This window comes from Lepisma saccharinum, chromosome 24 (assembly GCF_977018435.1).
Source record: "Lepisma saccharinum chromosome 24, izLepSacc3.1, whole genome shotgun sequence".
NCBI lineage: Eukaryota > Metazoa > Arthropoda > Insecta > Zygentoma > Lepismatidae > Lepisma > Lepisma saccharinum.
Window position 1 is genome coordinate 43907086 of NC_139252.1, and position 17823 is coordinate 43924908.

The window sequence follows — 17823 nt, forward strand, 5'->3', positions numbered from 1 at the left end:
CATAGGAATTTGACATTTGGTTGGAATAATGTTCGGATGCGCAATAGCAATGAGAAGTTGCAGCGTACAGGGAATGGACATAATATATGCAGACAAGGTTTGCACTGGCCTGGAAATTCTGGAAATAAATGTCCGAGAATTTCATAATAACATATTTCACCATGTAATCGTCGCATTGGCATGTCAGGTAACGAAACCAGTGTTAGCAGCATAGAATCTTCAGACACGGAAGATTAAATTAATACAAGTCCATACTTGTAAGTGTAATATTTCGACTATAACGCAGAAGTCACTAACAAATAATCTATTAACTTTTTCATGCTGGAGAAATGTTCGCTAATCTGTCATGAAGAAAGGATATGTTTTGATTTGGAATATTCAGTATTAACGCATATTCACAAGCATTTCATGCATCCTAATTTTACACCAAAGACAGTTTTAGTAATAAATGATTTTTAAGTAATACTGGAACAATTTTTAAAAAAAGCTTCACATAACAAAAACCTGTGTATTTTTCACTTATTTGTAAGCATTAATTTATCTCATTAGATGTTTTGTATTTGAAAGATATGCTTCAAGAAATGGCATCTCTTGAATCTGTGCTTTCATATTTCCAGTTTAAAAATGCCACATACAGAATTACAGTAATTTTAAACATTTCATAGTGGTCTGAAAATGCAAGTCAGAATGCCTCGAAAAGTCAGAGAATCTGATTTGACAAAATGAGTTGTGGGAAGGCCAGAAATTGGCTCGGCAGCTGAGTTGAGCATTGGAATGGAATGTGACAATATCTTTTCAGTATGTTCGTATTTCTTTAGAACTATACCATATAAATCTATCAGAGTTTTAATCTAAATTTCATGGCAGACTAGCCCTTGGAGGCCAAAAAGTGTTTTTGCTTTAGTGACACTGAACCCATTGCCACCAAAATGTGATTTGTGGACTTTTGCCTGATACTCTGTCTCTTCATGTAGCTCGCAGTCCTCATGGTGCTGGGTCAACACAAATGTATTTCGCTCTCACTGAGGATCAAACAAAGAACAGCTTGTGCCAAGGGTGAGAGTACTAACTACAATATGCACAAGCTCAGAATATTAAAATAACTGTTATTTAATTTCAAAGTCCATTTTCGCGGCACAGAATTAATGGAAAATGCAAATTTTTGCATAATTTCCAGGATATTTAGGCTATAAAAAGTATCAGCTGGTATCGATAATTAAATTCAAACCAGTAATTTCAGATACCAATAACTCTGAAACTTCGGCTCAGCCCTAGATTCTATCTATGCTCTTACTTAGAATGAAAAAGCTGATTATCAAGTTGCAAGTATACGAATCTGCACAACTCCCGAAGAAGCCTTCTTCAGCTTGTATAGAAATGAAGACTTGTACTGTTATATATAGGCTTAGTGAGTAGTGGATGCGAAGTTTATTTTTACCCAAAGTTCAGTTAGAAATTACGATGCATAAATTTCAATAAGCATTCAGGCTTGCCTAGGAAGAAGACATGAGTTGCCTTTGCTAGTTTTGGTTGACACTTAGGTATCTAGATGGCTTATTTTCGTTATAGAGTGATTAGTGATAATATGCGCAAAGTATGATTTGTCTCAAATTGCTAGTAAATTTGAAAGAAAGCACTGTATTCAAAGTGGGTGAAAAATGACTTCTTGCTAGGGGCGGACCTGAATTATCATTGATACTGACTATAGGTTGCCTAATGATAATTTCAATAATTCAACATTTCTGCAATAGGATGGAATTTGCTTCTGTCAGTTGTTTTGAATGTAAAATCAAATTCTATATACAAACATTTTAAATGTGCATATAGTGAGAAAGGATTACATAATTTATTTTAGGAATGGTTCTACCGTTGACATTCCCCAGCAAACACTTCCAAAATGTCTCTTTGTTTTGAATACTTACCCAGACAGTGGCATGCCCAAGGGGGGTTGATGGGGGTTATAACCCCAACCCCTTTTGCCCAGTATTCCTAAAAAAAAAGAACATCAAAGGTAGGGTAATATGGCAAAATGAGGGCTGACTACGAAGAAAAAGTATACATGACCCCTCCCTTTCGAAAATCCTGGGCACGCCACTGTACCCAGATATTCTCAATCGTGAACAATGAGGTTTGCTTCAAAATATATTTAGACCTTTTTCGGACCAATCTTGTGGTATGTATTTGTCTAGAACCATAATTTGAACATGTTTCTTTGAGTAGAAATGTTCTACCTTCTTTGTTGAGAAACTGGTTAATTTTTGTAAAGATGATGTTAGTGGAAGACATTTTAATGTATTCTTGGTTTGATTGAAACTGAAAACTTAAGTTTGCCTTTAAATAGAGAATGTTATGGAAACATAATATTTAAAATGCAAGTTTCCTTTTCTTAAGTAGTAAAGAAGGAATATCATTCAACTTCCACAAGAAGTATTGTCTGTTTTATATCAAATTGACATGCTATCGGTTTATATCGAAACTTCGTCAGTATCAGTGAAAAGTTAATATTGGTCCATCCCTACCTTGTATTGTTTAATTTATCACAGATGCACAAGTTAATTGAAAACCTTATTGACCATTTAGATATATTTTGAAATGTTTTGTCAAACACAGTTTTGTGAATAGATTTGAATTCACTGGTAACATTAATTTCTGGCACTACTGTCTATTGTTGAATTTTGTCCTCTTGGTTGGGGGCAAAATGCAACAATAACATCCACAATGTAGATTATCAATGTAGATTTTTCCTTTCACCTGTCACAAACAGTATGTGTAAAAAAAGCAAAAAGCAAGGGATTTCTGGACTAATTTTACTTATATTATGTGTTTTAGTTTGTATATGTTACTTTGCCTGCTAGTAGAACTGAATGTGCATGTGATGTGTTATCTGTGAATTAGATCACTTTCACGTATGCATGATTGTTACTAATGAACTTGCAAATTGATGTAAAAAGTGTTTGAATTCATCACTTTCTGCAGTATAGTCAGTCGTAAGCTTGTTACTAGAGAGAAAAAAAAATATAGTTCTTTTTCTATAACTGTATATATGTTTTATATATAAATATTTATATATTTACTTTTCAAAGTAGAGATCACAATTTTATAAATTTTTCATGTACCCAGGACACAGTTATCCTTTTTACTTTTTCTTGTTGTTTATGCTGAAGATGTTTTCATATACTCAGAATTAGAACAAAGATATTTTTACTTGGATCATGCGAGTGTGACGCGTGGCTAGGATGTGACATCATACAACAAACAAAGAAAATGCCTGTATCTGGAATTAATGTAAATTTTTCTCCTCCCTTGCTTTGCATGTCTTGGGACTGCATGGTCTGAAATAGAATTCTGTAAGTAAAGAGGTATTTCTTTCAGTTGATATAGGGTCCAGAACTCCCTAGCTTATAAGAACAAAAATCTTTACTTGATACCAATTGGCAAATTTGCTAGAATATATTTATTTCTGTAAAAAAAAAAAAAGTACATTTAAGATACTACTAACTACAAAGACATTGATTAATCATGTACAAACTGTGGCATCGTGTGTCCAGATTAGTCTAATACATAGTTGTCGCTACATTTTTCAAAATGGGAAGGATATAGTGTTGTGGATTTCTGGGCCCATTGTTGTCGTTTCAAATTTCATAACAACTGTAACTTTTCGTTTATTTCTTTGGTACTGGTATTGTACTGTATGCTAGACAGTTTATAATAGTTTATAAGGGCAAAAGTCAGTTCTTCTGTGTAAGTTTGTTAATGTAAAAAAAAATACATTTTTTTACATTTTTTGTTAATTATAGTTGTACTGTGTTTGAAATTTCCATGTATGTGCAATTACTGATCTTGTTGTGTTGTTATTTACTCTAATTTTAGTCTGAGTGGGTGACCTAAAGATTTGGGAATCACCTAAGAGATGTCAAGTCTAGTTGTAGTCTCTGACTAGATCGTTGTCTATGTTTGTTCAGTTTTATGTCACTTATTTCTATCTGTAGTTCTAGTCGACGTGATTGTGATTTGTTGATAAACACCTAAATGAAGGCAACAGGTCTTGCTTCAGATTTCAATCTAAACACCAGTTGTCAACAATCATACAGTGCTCTGAATGAAATCTAAGCGGAAACTGTTCAAGTGATTCTGTAACAAATACAAACTACTGTTCAAAATTAGCAACAAAACACTATCATTCTCCTATCCACAGCTCATTTGAAACATTTTTAACTCTTAAACTCTGAGTTACAGATAGGGTTAAGAGCTCATTATAAATAAAAAAGTAGAGCACATTGTACCAAAGCATGAGACTTTCATCTTTTGGAGCCCAAGGCCATTTTCACATGTAACCCCCTTGAGCCCGAGCCGATTTTGAGCAAAATGCAGAGTTTCAATTAAATGAGTGTAGATCGGAGGCTAATTGTCCTAGAAAGATGAGCGATATACTGTTGTACGCGGAATGAACCAGAGATTCAGACTATATAAAATTTATGCAAATTTGGCATATATGTGGTGGGGGAGGGGGAGAACACTCAAAATTCCAAAATTTCGGGAAAAATTGGACCCCCCCCCCCTTTCCAAGAAAAAGCACATGACAATGTCGACATGCACATGGAAATTATCGCTGACATGTAAGGAACACAAAAATATTTGCGTTATTATTGCATGACCAATGTAATGCAAGTTGTACCCCAAAAAGGAATGGTCAGCATGCCAGTGATTCAAGCTTCAAAATGCAGCGGTACCTTGAAATGACTGTAGCCCCCCTTCCCCCGAAAAAAAGGTCAACAAGCACATAGCAATTATTGCTGGCATGTAAGAAACATAAAAATATTTGCATCATTATCATATGACCAATGTAACGCAGGGTTGTACCCCTGAAACGAAAGGCCTGTGTGCCACTGTTTCAAGCTTCGATTTTCAGCAAAATGCAGGGTTGGGAGCAGTCCTACCAGTTCGGGGAGGGCGTTGCCAGTCGGATGGTGCAGGAGGAGGGGAAGGGGAACGCCTTTGTGACATATAATCAGAATTACATTCTGATGATATATCAGAGGGAATATCAAGCTCTTCTTCGTCCCAATCGGAGTCTGTATCCATATCCTCCAGTTCATCTCGGATTTCGTCAGAACTGAGATCATTCGAGGCAGCCATAGTCGACTACAAGCTTTTTAGGGACACATCAGGCACAGGGGACACTATCACACTTCACACGAAAGAAGCAAAGATGATGATAAAAGTCTTGGGAAGAGTCACAGTTCACTCAAAAAATCTTTGGCACTTGGGCACAAAACGAGTCTCACATAGGCACAATCTTCCAGGAGGAAAAGCTAGAACGGAGTGAGAAAAGTGTGCGAATTCTTGCAGCTACTTGCAAATTCTATTTTTAGACAATGCAGGGTAACCTTTGTAGCCATTTGTGAAACACTGTGCTCATGATCAAAGGCTTTTCTTCAGCGTGCCTTGAACTTACATTATTACGATGCAGTTTCAACAACTCCTCTTCCCCCCCCCCCCTCCAACTCCCAATCCCCACTTGCTCCCACATGGAAAACATTCCTTTTGACCTCTGGTACCGATACACAAATTTCCTTCCAATGCAGTTTCCAGGGGTGAGGGAAGTGCATTGCTTTAGAACAACAAAGCCTTTGTCGGCAAAATTTTTTTCTTTAAAGAGGATGCAAAAAAGAAGTTGCCTTTTCCCGCCATTTTCATGAAAACAACAATAATTTCTGTTAAATACATGTGTTAACAACAATATGAAAAAAGAAAATCGAAATTCTAGCCAAAAATAGCGAAGTTATAACGTAAAAACAGAGCGTCTCAATCGAGACGATCAGGCCCCCGAGGGTTACATGAGAGCATCTTGATCGAGACGATCGGGCTCCTAAAGGTTAATTCACTCCAATAAGTTCAAGTTTCATTTTTCTGTGCAGTTTTTGTTCACAATCGATTTCGCCACCTGTCTGCTAAGGAATACATGCCTGACGAAGCCACAAGACAGGTGGCAAAATCGATCGCGTTCAAAAACTCTGCAGAAATATGAAACATAAACTTATTAGAGTGAATTACCCATATCTGCGTAACCATCAGGTATCTTTAGATACAATAGTTAAAATGTACAGCATGAAATGTTAGCAAATAACATAAGCAGCAATTGCTTATCTTATCATTATTTTAACTCTAGTTAAATGATGATTTATGGTTTATTTTAGAACACTTGAGGGACGATCTTTAAAGTTTGACTCAAGGAGGGGATAGGGATAAGTAAACCTCTCTCCTTCAATTCTTTCCATGCTTACTATTCAGTGGGTTGTGTCTACTGAATTCCCCAAAGGGTGTGACTGAAAGGAAATTTGGACTAACTGGATGTAACTCCTATCAATTCCCACCCTTAGTGGAAGTACTTTTTATCATATTTTGCAAACCCCATTAACAAATCAATGAAAAAATGTAGAGGAAAATATTGTTACATTAAAATCTTTGCTATTGCCCACGTTACCACCTCTTTCATGGTAATAAAATTCACAAGATGTATCTGTAATACATTTAAAAATACATAGAAAAGGTGATGTTTCAACCTGGAACACTGTATCCTCCTGAATAAGTTGATTAACATGTGATAACAGTAGTGAGTGTCAATAAGGTAACATTTTTGTTTTAACCAACTTATTCTGAGGAAGCTGCAGATGTTTCAGGTCGAAATGTGTGATAATTTTTCTCTAAATACGTCAGTTACATTTTGTGGTTTGTATTATTGTAGCATTCTGTCATGAATTGCAATGGGTATGCACAAAGTAAGTTATGAGAAAGAGGATACACACATTTGTCACAAATTTATTGTAGTTGGAATCTTTATGCCGTAATCAACTTCTCAGTTAGGTCACCACCATTGTTAAGGCACTTGTCAGACTATTGACACATTCATTCCTTGCATGTTGCTGTTGTTGCAATGAGCATGTGCAGTTACGCAGTGACACGCTGATGCCATTAAAGATTGACTATGTGGCTGTGATGTGTGTTTAGCTCAGAGTTCCAAGCATTTTAATTTATTTATTTATTTTTGGTTATTTAGCATTGCTTATCTGCCACTTTTGGCTAATTGCGACCATGAGGATGAGTGGTAATATGATTAAATTGATGAAGATACACTCACATAGAACACCCATGCCCAGGCTGGGATTCGAACTTGGGACCCCTGACATCGTAGCATGCTGTGCTAACCACTCTGCCATGGAGGTCAGCACCAAGCATGTTTAAAACAATCGAAAGCGTGACGAGTATGAAATTGTGTTTGTAAACTAGTTTTTGAATGCCAGGAATGTGCGACTGAACAAAATTCATTGTCAGACTTGTGATATGTATGGGGAACATATAAGTGATGGCATGATAATATGAAGTATAAAAGAGCCTGCACACAGACAGCTAATTTCTGTGACAAGGGTGCGACAAGTGGTGACTGTGTTGAGAAGTAGTTTAGGTATAAGATTTCTGATCATAATTAATTTCTGACAAATATGTGTGTGTGTTCTTTTTTTTTTTGTACAACCATATTAGAACTTACTTTTTGAATGCCCCTTGTACTTTAAAAACTGAGCCTGGTAATTATGATAGTTATTCCAATAATTAAAAAACTCTCACACACACACATTTTATCATTACTATATATAATGCCTAATTTTAATTACAGGCCAAGAATTATTCGATGGATATTCTAATTTTATGCACTCTTTACAACATGGCACCAGACTGTTCGTGTAAGTAATTTTGTACATGTGTAACTACTATTAATGCATTTATTGTTGTTCTCTTTATTCCCAATCTAGACCCATCATGATGTAGCTCATAACTTCTATGACACCATCGTCAACTACGCAGACAGCCTCTATGCCAAGATACGGAATCAGAAGGATAGAAGGGGAGAACTGACACTCTTTGTTCCGAGGAATGAGGCCTGGACATATCCAAACATCTCCAGGATATTATCCGACAGGAAGAGGCTGGATGGGATCCTGAGGATACACATGGTGCCCAGAAGGCTCTCTCTCCGAGCCATTGATGAGCAGCATATACAAGATGTAAGATACTTTACGGGTTCTGTTATTTGTTAATTTTTAAAAGGCAGGTGAAAGCAAACACAAAACCAGCTACTTGTAACCATTGTTACCATATCTACTATTACCTAGATGCACTGCTGCTAAGTATTGATAGTCTGTTTCGAATGAACAAGTTTGTTTTTGAGCCCACTTTATGCATAGAAAGGTTAATTGGGACTAGTAAAGTAAAGTAAAGTTCCCTGTGCACTTTGCACCATGCCATGACACATATGTAGGGGTCATCTTGGCCAATTTGGAGGTGATGTGATCAGCACCATGCTCTGGCCACACTGTTGCCAGACCATTGTGTTTGAGGAAGAGGTAGACAGAAGGGAGAGCAATGGTTCAGGGAAGGGGGGGAAGAGGTTTGACTTTCAGCTACCTCTACTCGTAACACAGATTCTTGATGTTTTAACTTTCATAATTAACTGCCTAAATATTAATGTACACAAGTTAAAATCTGAAAATAAATGTGAAATGGTCAACTTTCGGTCTTGCAACCAACGTTCCTGGGTTCGAATCCCAGCCTGTACATGGGTGTACTGCATGCGTACATGGGTGATGTAGCATCATCAGAACCTCGATCATGTCTTCTTTACTATCTCTTGACCTTTACTATCTCTTGACCTGCCTTGATGATGACTCCGAGATGAAGTTGAAAGCATGGACCAACTTTTAAAATGTTTCTTATCGTGCTGTTTGTGTTTTGTGTGGATTTTAACAAAAAAAAGTACTTTTTATTAAATTAGTGCCCAAAGCCAACTTACGCCCATGTACTCACTGTTAGTTCATAGCAGAAAATGTCTTTATTATGTTTTAAAAACCGATACAGAAAGTGTACATGTTGTACCGTGTTACATATTTAATGACATATTTCACTATACTTTGTTTCATATTTTTTTTATGAGTTAGTGCTGCATACAAATCCATACATTAGTTATACTGCATTGCCGTGGCGTATGCAAGGGGGGGTTACGGGGTTTAACCCCCCCCCCCTTGAGCTGGTGAAATGTTATGAAAAATGCTGTAGAAAAAAATTAAATGGCCAATTTTTCACAGTCAAAGATATGGGACAATAATAATAATAATAATAATAATAATAATAATACTACTACTACTACTACTACTACTACTACTACTACTACTACTACTACTACTACTACTACTACTACTACTACTACTACTACTACTACTACTACTACTACTACTACTACTACTACTACTACTACTACTACTACTACTACTACTACTACTACTACTACTACTACTACTACTACTACTACTACTACTACTACTACTACTACTACTACTACTACTACTACTACTACTACTACTACTACTACTACTACTACTACTACTACTACTACTACTACTACTACTACTACTACTACTACTACTACTACTACTACTACTACTACTACTACTACTACTACTACTACTACTACTACTACTACTACTACTACTACTACTACTACTACTACTACTACTACTACTACTACTACTACTACTACTACTACTACTACTACTACTACTACTACTACTACTACTACTACTACTACTACTACTACTACTACTACTACTACTACTACTACTACTACTACTACTACTACTACTACTACTACTACTACTACTACTACTACTACTACTAATAATAATAATAATTTGAATTATTATTTCCATGCAGCATCGAGAAAAGCACAGCATTCCAAACACACGTGTCTTTCAGAGTGATGCCTTGAAAATAAACACGAGTTTATGAGGTTAGGTTAGAGTAACTATGATTTAAAAGAGAAAAAAGTTGATTTCTATCTCAGTTGCAACAATGTTCAATACACTGCCGGACGCAGGATTTTTTTTTTCCCGGAGAGGCTGGAATAGTAAATGTGGATAGCACATGGCTTTGTTTTGGAGGGCAGGATGCATATAAAATATTTCGTATTTTTGGAGCTTTTCAGTCTATTAAAATTGTATTCAAAGACAAAAATGGTCATCGGGATTCACTTTAAAAGATGTTTCGCATTTACACATTTTGATTTTTTAAAGTTCTTAACAGTTTTTTATTTGAAAATTCTGATTTTTCTCAAAATTTCGGTAGGGGCTGGAACACCATCGGCCACCCCTCTACGTACGCAGTGTTCAACGAACATGTATTTTTTTGTGTGTGAACAATGAGAATTAACTAAATAAAGTTATTGGTACGTTGTAAGAGGCTAATGCATAGACAAAGGCTAGGCGGACAAGAATACAGTCACCAATTCGCCTTCCCATTATATTGTTTACCGCAGCATGTTTCAACGTCTCTTTAAAATGTGTCACCTTGTAGACTAGACAATTATTCAAACGACAATAAGGTTAACTATTGTAAAATGTTTTGATGGTAAGAACAGGGAGACAATCCAGGTGTGAATTATCGGGGACATTTATGCGGGGAAGAAGCCGGAAAACTTCCAACCAATTTCGAGAATCAAATCCGGATCTCCCGCGTGATTGTCACTTGTCAGACACTCTACCAACCAGATCACCGCAGCTCCTTGGATGAGTTCCATACTTCGATTATTTCAATTTATTTTAATATATTTTCTTGTATTTATGGATCTTCTTCACCCTTGAAATGTCTCACCTCGTTGACCAGACAATTATTTCGTAACAAAGAAACAAAAAAAATGCTCCCAGGATTTGATAAAAATCGAATGACTAGAAAGTAATTTTGTTCTAATGTTTTCATAAATACTATATTTATGTAGATCTCTACTACTTAATAGTAGTGGTATTAGTAGTATTAATTTAGCTAATTAATTAATTATAAGTATTATTAATTAATTATGATTATTATTATTTAATTAAAGTATAATAAAACAATGGTAATTTGAATTTGGAAAAAAGTTTTAGAAATAACACCCCCCTTGATGAAATCCTGCGTACGCTACTGCTGCATTGCTAATATGTTAATAGAAGAGAGTTCAATTAATGTATTTTTCTCCCCACTAGATTGATCAGAAAAAAAGCTTTAACTGACTACCTATCTTGGCTATCCACATTATATATTTTTTAACATATCAGTCACTTCAAAATATGCAAACATATAGTAAGACTTTGTTATGTAATCTTCAGAAGATTTTTATTAATTTGTGCATGTTCTAGGTGAACACTGAGGCTCCAAAGAAGAAGCTCTATTTTAATATTCTTGAGAACAACACAAACCAGACCGTGACTGTGGAAGGTGGCGGAGTGAATGCAACTATCGTTGAACCAGACATTGCAGCCACCGATGGAATCATTCACATTATAGACAAGATACTTGGAATCCCGTACTCCACAGTGTTTGAGAAGCTGTCAATGGATCCAATGCTGAGGTACGAAGTAGTACTGCTAACTATCACTAGGTCATTCCTAAACCTGGAGGAAAGCCGGCCCCCGTGGTGGAGTGGTTAGCACATCGCGCTACGATGCTATGGGTCCTGGGTTCGAATCCCAGCCTGGGCATGGATGTTTGTGAGTTTCCATTCATCAATTTCATCATGTCATCACTCATCTCCATCTTCACAAATTAGCCAGAAGTGGCACAAAAAGTGAAGTAAAAATAAAGCAAATCAAGAAATCAAAACCTGGAGGTTTATTACCACAGTGGTCAGTCAAGGCTTGCCTATGTCCCTATCCTGGAAGGTGGTGTACCAAACAGAAATTTCTTGAATTCCAGGAAAATATTACCACATTTAATTCAAAATTTGCTTTAACATTTTTGATTTATATTACGTGGGTCAGTCAAATATAAACTGGAATTTCACTCTAACTTTTTAGTGCATGATAATATAGCAATAATAAAAATGATCATTTTTCTGAATACATTCATCTACAATTAAAAAGCACTGACACAGAATTGTTAATTTTTTAATGCCCGTGAAGCCCAATGGATGAGAAAATTGAGTGTGTCAGGTATTTTCAACAGCACTAGCCATAATCTCTTGAACATCAATGAGGAAAGTACAGAATTCTCAAATAACACTTTTTGATCTTATAATTTAGCACAGTCAGGAGATGTACCATGTATACATTTAAGTGAAGAATGCAGGCTCAACAAAGACTTTAGAGCCTAGGTCGAAACTATTTTTTTGCTTAAATTTCTACATGGTACATTTGCTACACTATATTGCCAATAACGACTGGACAGCCATAGGAATGTGCTTACCTGGTGTCTGGTCAATATTGACCAATATTGTAGTTTGTGTGCCAAATTATAAGGTAATATACAATTTTACGCTGGCAGATTCTAGCCACCATTGATGTCATTAATGTTTCAAAGGTGATAGATGCCGTTGCAGTATTGTCGACAGATAATTCGACACAGGTAAAGCAGCGGGAGTGAAAAATTAGTGCTTAGGAGCTCAATTTGTAGAGGAATAGCACAGTAAGCAAGAGACCCATGTTTGATTCCCCGTCGAGCTTGAATTGCTTACATTTCTATGTAAAACATTTTAGTTGCCCTTTCATCATCTGTGGTAAGTTTTGTTCAGTTTTGTTGAAGGTCCAGGAACACATAAGTTCTAATGGGTTCTATTGGATTGCGCAACAGGACTGAAAGTTTTTTCTCGCACAATTTAAATTTGTTCTAAGTTTGTATTGTTTAATTCCAATACGGAACTTGGACCCTATTTAAACTGATCGGAAAATAAGGTTTGTGGACCATATTTAAATTTATCCATAAAAAAGGTTCCTGGACTGCATTTAAATTGATTTGGAAAAAAGGTTCCTGGACCATATTTAAATTCATCCACAAAAAAGGTTCCTGGACTGCATTTAAATTGATTTGGAAAAAAGGTTCCTGGACCATATTTAAATTCGTCTGCATAAAAGGTTACTGGACTAATTGATCTGGAATAAAGGTTCCTGGACCGAATTGAAATACTTTACAGATAAAATGGTTCTTTAAGGTCCAGAACCCATTTATGCTTCCTGACCAGAATTGAATTTATTTAAAATTCTTGGACCCATAACCACCCTGGTTTTGTTATGTTTTGTTTCCAGTCATAAAATTGTGGACCACAGAAACCCTGACTGATTTGGAATATTTTTTTGTCTAATATCTAGTGTGTTAAGTAACCCCAGTAACGTGAAAGAACTGAGCTGCACCATGCATATTCTATTATTTCCAGATGTGAATTTCTTTTACTCGATTTATGTTGCATGAAGTAAGTTCAAGTCCTTGTTGTGTTAATGGCATTAATTTTATGTAATTGCCTATTTTCAGCAAAACCTTTGAACTTGGACACAGCCAATACTTCAATGAACAGTTGATGGATACAAAGAAAACATTTACCTTCTTTGCTCCTTCTAACTTCGCATGGAATGATGCCAAAGTGAAATACCCTTCGGCCTACAAGAAGCTCTCGGCCTACAAGAAGCTCTTTATGAACGACTTCGCTTACCATGTAAGTTTGATTAATATTGCACTTTGAAAGAAGATTTATTTTGTCAGGAGCTTTAAGGTGGAGAACTTTTTTAAACCACTGTAAAGTAAATTAATTCAGTTTTCTAGAGAAGCATGAAATATGCTAATGTGTATGTTGATAGTAAGGCTGAGCTGATATTACTTTGACCTGATAACCAATGCTGTGCATAAAAATTGAAACAATTTATAGTAGTTAATATATAAAAAAAAATTAAAATATAGTTTTCAATTTGAACTATATCATGTAAATCTACCAACTTTTTGATCTAAAAATATTCATAATGTCACATAAGATAAAATTTAATCCTAGATCTATATCTGCCCAGATTTCGGTTGTTACGTAAAAAATAATGATATAACCATATAGAGTTATTTTTTTTAAATGGTGGAAATTCATATGTACCATTCTTTAAAGAAAAATGTATACAGAAGATGAAGCTTGGTCCAACTTATACTAATGTGAATACAGTCATCAAATTTTTTAAAAAATCTATTTTATATAGCAATACAATTCTAATGAACTATCTATTCTGCATTTTATAATTGCAATTTAGCAGTCTGGTTGTAAAATTTGTTAAAAAAATCACCTGGATAGTATGATATAGGCATGTCAGTGTTTTATTATATTGGTAACATTGTTATTTTTACCAATCTGGTTTATCTATAAATATCTTGCAATTTAGTGCAAAATTATGCCATTGTAATTCACATGGCCTGGTCTTGTGACATAAATATGCAGTTTCTTTTTCAAAGGCAAAACCCATTGCATTCACATGTTACAGCACATTCGGTTTAGCCTGAGCTCTGGCATGCGTAAAGTGGGAAATGTTTGTTATCTGCGGGAGACATCACGTGACTCATAGGAGCAGTGTTGCAATTCGCGGAAGTTACAATTGTAATAGACATGAAACTGGCAAAGGCTATATGCTGTTGTCTCATTATAAAAAAAATACTTATGAATCTAAAGTAGGATGCTGTTCTTCATGATCATGAAATTCGTTAATTGTTCTACGAATAACACACATATCAAATTCGTCCATATCACTTTTAAATTTCTTTCTTCTGCATGCTTTGTTAGGTGTTACTAATCCCTTCCCAGTTACTTTGTTGCGATTATTTTAGTTTAAGAGCCATTTCAAAGTACTTTTTGACACACGAGCAGCCTCGGAAACATGTTTTTGCACTTGTTTAACATTCAAGGCAAGACCTCTGTCCGCTTCTTTCTTCATAAACATGTGCACATTGAGATAATTTCTCTACTTTGTGTATCACTTTGCTTCCTTGCATCATCTTTCCAGTTTTCACCTCAGTTTACGTTGAATAAAAATGCCCTAAGCAACACATGTCAACAATCACCTTCCTCATGATAACACAATCTGTTCCCTCTTTTTCCCCGGAGAGGGAAAATGCCTCTTTTGCTGAGGGGTTTCACCGACACAAAGAATCCTCTGTCATTCTTTTCCTTGAACTATCACTTTCTCGAACTGTGGCTTAAACAAAAAGACTAAAACTAAAACGAAACATCAGTAAGTCCCGAAAACACCTACCAATAAGCTCAAAGTCAGATTATAGATATAGGTAATTGTTAAAGCGGTTAGCAACTCTGATCTCAGTGGAACTCTCGCATCGCCACGCTGACCGACAGGCTTCCGCACATCTGAAGGCCAGAGCTCAAGCTAAACCGAATGGCCTGTACATATGTTAATTGAAGAAGTAATCGAACCAATTATGTTCTTCATTAAATGTTTACAATTGTATATTACTTTGGTAGAATATCAGTCATCGGTATCCATCAGATGTATATATCAGCAGAACATTGGTTCATCTCTCATTATTATTGATAATTTTGATTCATCCTTTTTCAGTTTGTCATAGGGTACATTCAAAAAAAAATTTTGCATGGATTCATTGCTTTCTAGATATTGGTAATAGAAAATTGTGTTATGCCACCTCTAGGCAACAGTCAGGAAAATCAACTGAATGATTATAATGAATACTCTGGGGGTAAATTCTAAACGATGTAATGTTTTAACATTTAAAATGTCAAGTGCCTCTTTGAAGCAGTGTTTTTTGAAACAGTCTAAAAAACTAATCTTTCACAGTTGAAGTATTCAGTATGCACCTTTTAAGATTAGTACATATATAAATTTATGCAATTACACTGTATTTATGCTAAAAATCATCAACAAATGGATTATTTCAGGCAAGGACCATATTGGAAAGGCACTTAGTTGTTGGCCAGTCTATTTCCATGAATGAATTGAACAAGTTGGCTCAGAATTCTTCCCAGATTGGAACTGTCAGAGGCAACTTGAAGCTTTCAGTAGAAGCAGGAGTAACAGGTAAGGATTTGACTGCTTAAGATTATTTTACGGTGTCTTGCTTATAGAAGGTTATTGTTTGCTTTTTTTCTTAGCTTGTACAGTTTTTCCTTATGGGAAATGTTTTACTTTTTATTTTAAGTAAGTTATGTTTTCAGCAGGAATGGACATCAGTGTTGAGAAACGAAAGTAATGCTAAAATGGTGGTATGGCTTCTAGCATGGCATTTTGATATACTGCTGTTGGATTTATGAAAATCCTATTATGAAATAATAGGTACACTTCTGTTCACAAAAAGTGCCACACTCGTTTGAGTTGAAGTTCAGCTTCGTGGCCGGAAGTACAGCCGAAGTAAGTGTTCGGAAAGCAGCAGTGTTGCTTACTATCAATCAATTTAACCATATGCAGGGAATTTTGTGTCTCTCAGACTCAAAGAAAAGGACTAACGGAAAGATGGCAGCGTAAATATTAATTAACTGGATTTTCCACGTTTACAATCAAAGTAATGTAAATGTGAAATATTCCTGAAATTTATTTTAAAAAGAAACTCGTTTCTTATGTTTGTGATGAAGTAGTTATCACAATTCGTTAGAATATGAGGGCCCCGGGTTCGAATTTGGCCTAACCTTGGGTGTTCTTCATCATTGTGAGTAGCCGAAAATGAAAGAAAAGCAACACTAAATAACGAAAAGGAAAAAAACGCAATAAGAATAAGTGAGACAGAAATAGTGCTGTTGCAATTCCTGAAAATGAATGCAAAAAAATCTTTCGGAAATAGTGTTATCCTAGTACAGGGGAAGGCTTGAAGAATAAATAAACCCCTTCCCCATAGACTTTGGCAAACAGAATCGCAAAGTTGACACTGAATATGCGATGGGAAAAATAATAGAAATCCTAAAGGAAGAAGAGTTTGTCACAGCCAGGGGAGCACATGAAAGAGGAGAGCCCCACACATCAGTCATCCAGGCTATTAAAAATAAGTCAATGATTGTCCTCTGATTTAACTTTAACAGTAAATTGAATTTTTGTAAAATAAAAATTGTAGGGCTTACTTGTTTTACACGTGCACATTGGTTTTGTAATGAAGCACAAAAATAGAATTGTGACCCTTGTAAAATTCTTACTGAATAAATGAATGTCTCCGTAGATTCCAGAATAATGACTCTTCATTTTGAAATAAATAGTTTAAAATAAAAAAAAAAAAATTATGTGCCATTGATTGATGAGATTCGTCGTCACTTAGCAGATTCCGCTATATTGAAGGAAACTAGAGAACGGTTATGATTTAGGGTTGCAAACACTAACCTTCCACAAAAGCACAATTTCCCAAAGTCTTCATTAATTTTCATGCACAAGCTTTACTTGTATTTTGTCGTCAGCAATGTGTACAGCATTTGAACCCTATATGATGAAGCATGTTGCTTTCAAATTTATGTAATTAGCGAGAAGCGACATCAAAATTTCGAGCTGGACAGGAAAAGATGCAATCTTATGGATAAATTACTCGAATAGCTTGGTTTCTTCACCGTGGGTTGTGGCCATGTCGGTTAAAGGCCAGCTTTGTAAGCGGAAATCCTAGGTTCGAATCCCTGTGTCTCCAAAATAATTTTTCTTACCAAATGGGTGCTACATAATGTATTTTATTCTCATCACACCAATTGCAGCCTGAAACTTTGTTATTGTTTGCGTGCCAATAAGAAAATATGTATTGAAACTATTACCCGTTCAGAGAACATGACTGTTACTCGAGACTACTTGAAATTGAGATTTTTTAGTTGCTGCTAAGCCTCGATATTTAAAACCAAGTGCTAAAATGGAAATTTGTTGTGTGATAAAACACACTGTTAATATTGTCAAGAAAACCACTGAAATTAAATGAATAAGTTGTGAGAAAATTGGAAAAAAAGAAAGCCTGGTCCAAATTGTAAAGTCAAGATGTGCGCAGATTGTAGAAATTATTATCAGAAACAAACAGAAT

The 17823-nt window shown here is 35.5% G+C and overlaps 1 protein-coding gene across 2 annotated transcripts in view; it reads left to right on the forward strand.

Moving 5' to 3' along the window:
- Fas1 (fasciclin 1 Fas1 domain-containing) overlaps nucleotides 1–17823 on the forward strand; it is a 239328-nt gene that overhangs the window by 200267 nt on the left and 21238 nt on the right. For both annotated transcript variants that reach the window (XM_083110839.1, XM_083110840.1), the window contains exons 8-11: nucleotides 7809–8060; nucleotides 11220–11431; nucleotides 13324–13504; nucleotides 15728–15866. In XM_083110839.1, coding sequence (XP_082966965.1) covers nucleotides 7809–8060; nucleotides 11220–11431; nucleotides 13324–13504; nucleotides 15728–15866 — 784 coding nt within the window. The remainder of the gene's footprint in view (nucleotides 1–7808; nucleotides 8061–11219; nucleotides 11432–13323; nucleotides 13505–15727; nucleotides 15867–17823) is intronic.